Source organism: Frankliniella occidentalis, unplaced genomic scaffold (genome assembly GCF_000697945.3).
Source record: "Frankliniella occidentalis isolate FOCC.00 unplaced genomic scaffold, Focc_3.1 Scaffold605, whole genome shotgun sequence".
Lineage (NCBI taxonomy): Eukaryota > Metazoa > Arthropoda > Insecta > Thysanoptera > Thripidae > Frankliniella > Frankliniella occidentalis.
This window is the reverse complement of record NW_026267721.1, coordinates 55342-58103: the sequence shown is the minus strand read 5'-3', so window position 1 is coordinate 58103 and position 2762 is coordinate 55342. Positions and strand designations below refer to the sequence as shown.

General features: G+C 39.4%; 1 protein-coding gene across 1 annotated transcript in view; it reads left to right on the top strand.

Annotated features, from left to right (window-relative positions):
* LOC113211403 (ectopic P granules protein 5 homolog) overlaps positions 1–2762 on the top strand; it is a 7871-nt gene that overhangs the window by 628 nt on the left and 4481 nt on the right. Inside the window, exons 2-11 of the mRNA XM_052275393.1 lie at positions 19–258; positions 359–519; positions 601–774; positions 861–984; positions 1073–1260; positions 1359–1692; positions 1768–2094; positions 2178–2375; positions 2478–2609; positions 2698–2757. Coding sequence (XP_052131353.1) covers positions 61–258; positions 359–519; positions 601–774; positions 861–984; positions 1073–1260; positions 1359–1692; positions 1768–2094; positions 2178–2375; positions 2478–2609; positions 2698–2757 — 1896 coding nt within the window. The 5' untranslated portion in view covers positions 19–60. The remainder of the gene's footprint in view (positions 1–18; positions 259–358; positions 520–600; positions 775–860; positions 985–1072; positions 1261–1358; positions 1693–1767; positions 2095–2177; positions 2376–2477; positions 2610–2697; positions 2758–2762) is intronic.

The window sequence follows — 2762 nt, the reverse complement described above, 5'->3', positions numbered from 1 at the left end:
ATTTTTCTTTTCTTTCAGAATGGACAGGGTTCCAAACAAGGTGGAACCCTTTCTTCAATCATGAGTTGGGTTTCTTCTGGTGGAATTGTTGGATCTCCTCTTCTTCCTGGAACTTCTTGCCCTGAAGGTCCTTGGTTTGCTTTTTTTGCTCTTGAGATTGAACAGGAGGAACTGGAAGAAAAAACTGGTTTATGGAGAGAAGTTCAGAAGGAACTTGCTTCAATGACTGGCAAACCATCAGTTGATGCTGCACTTAAGGTACTGTAAATATGGCTCTTTCCTTCATGCTTGGTTTTTATCTTGTTGGTAAAGTCTAAATTGAATTTGTGTGTCACATCTACTCATTTTGCTGTTTTAGAAAGCCTGTCATACTCTCAAACGACCTGTTCCACCCTCAACAATGCTGAGCATATATCGCTGGTCGCAACAGGCTCTTGACACACCTTTAGATCATCCACTGCTTCCTCTGTTCTGGCAAAAGTTCTTTTTACAGTTTTTAGCTCGGATTCCCTCACCTTCGTGAGTACTTCTTCAATTCATCCATTGGATTTTGTTACATATTTACCACAAATTATGTTTTTTTCTCACTTTCCCTTACAGAGGTCAAGGAGTTGGAGGAGTTGGCCCTAAGTTCTTTGAGGGTATGCTAAACCTTATATACTTGAAGCGTATTAAGAAGAAGTTACAAGAATGCAAAGAATACTACTGGACATCAATGGATGAGTGTAAAGCTGAAGATGCTGAGAGACACTCATGGCTTGAAAGTACATCAAAGTAATAACTGATTCTCTAATCATTTTCTTCAGATTTATTTATTCTTCTGAACCCTTAGTTTAATCTAATCATGATTACTTCTGCAGGATGATATGGACTTTAGGTGTTTGGCTTGAGGAGCCTCGGCTGCATGAAGCAACTCTTTACCTGCCTGCTTTACCGCCCCTCTACAATGCAGAAAAATTAGCTTCTATTCTTCAGGGAGATAAGGTGAGTGAAGGAGAAAGATGAACCAACATTCCTGTTTGAACAGTTTCTCAGAGTTAAATGACCATGAATCTCTTTACTTGAAAAACAGACACTGTGGCTTGAATTTTTGGATTACAAGTCAATTATAGAGGAACAGAAAAAATCGGCACAGCAATGGGAATCATCCCAATTTCGTACCATTTGCCCAAACTCTCCCTCTGTAGATTCAAAACAATTACCTGTATTCAGCCATTCTCGAGATGAAGGAAAGAACCCTATTGAACGCATTTTGATGAGGTAAGTACGTCAATGTATATCCTAAAGCTTTTGAAGTTTTATTTCTTTTTAATTTTGTCATCTAATTCTGCCATGATTTTTCAAAAAACATTTTTTAGACTGCAATCATATGATACTCCTAAGGGGCCACCTGATCTAAAATCTAGCAAAGCTGTTCTTCCTCCACTCAAGCCTGAGACATTTCAAAGTCAAAATGCAACATTTGAAGCTCTTCGAGAATCACTCCGTATTGTATTAGAATATGCTCAGCTTTATGCTCTCCGTATGGCTGAACACAATGCACTTGATTGCAGCTTTTTACAAATTGTACCATCCCTTTATTCGGATGTGAAGACTGAAGTCACACTTCAGGCTACATGTCAAAGTGAGGGATATGCCAATAGCCATCACAATACTGTGACCTGTGCTGGTCCTGCAACTATTCGTATAAAAGTAAGTTTTTAAGAGTTGAAAATTATCATGATTCTAGTTTTGCATCAGATGAGTAGTGTATGTCTTGATCTGTAGATTCGGGAAGCCCGTGTCAGTGAAAGGACAGAACACATGATAACTCAAAACCGCACTGACTGTGAAGCCCTCATAACAAGAGCAATGCAACCGCCACCACTCAAAGTCTGTGCAAGCAGTGTTCAAATTGAACAGTCAATCAAAGGCCTTACTGACGAATATCTAAGCTTACAAAATCAAGGGGTTACTGAAGCCCAATCTGCTCATAGAGTACGTAATGTTGGTGTGGAGCTCTTCTATCATTTAGTCTCAAGATACAATGAGGATCTTGCAGTATACCCTCCCACTAAACAGTTGTTCACCACTTGCTTGGAAAATTTGGGACAGGTAAGTACAAATACAAAATTTCTTGATGTACTTTGTTTTTATAGTTTGTTAATGTTACTTTCATCCTTGAAATTTGCTGATAGGTATTCATCAGTGGTGAAGAATGTGAGTGTGAGCGCCTTTTATCATGTATGGTTCAGCACCCCCGCCTTGCTGGGCTTTTGGGACCTCATTTTACACCAACTGTTGCCGCTACCCCAGTTTTTCTTACCATGTACAAGTCTGTGGTGGACGTTTCTGTTCAGCCCAACTCTGATCTCAGTTTTGTGCTTCTTTCAAAGGTGATTTGTTACTTGTATTTTATGGAGTATGATCACAGTATTATCACGGAGCAGCGCCCTCTTAAGTAAGGGTAAAAAGTCTAACAGCTTTCTGCATTCCAGTTTGATATTGGCCAATGGCTGGCAGAAGGAAAACCAACACTTAGTGAATGTGATGAGTTTATTGATAGTGTTGGCAGGGCATTATCTGCCATTGGACCAACACCAGCTGAAGAAAAACAAATTCTTCATGAAGTGAGTTAATTTTCTGCATTGTGGAAATTACTGTTTCCAATTGACTTGTCCGACTGTTCCTAAGGTTGTTTTCTGAAATCACTTTCAGATGTTCTGCAATCACTTACGCCTTGTTTTAAAACACAAATTTCCTCTGCACTTCAATGCAGTACT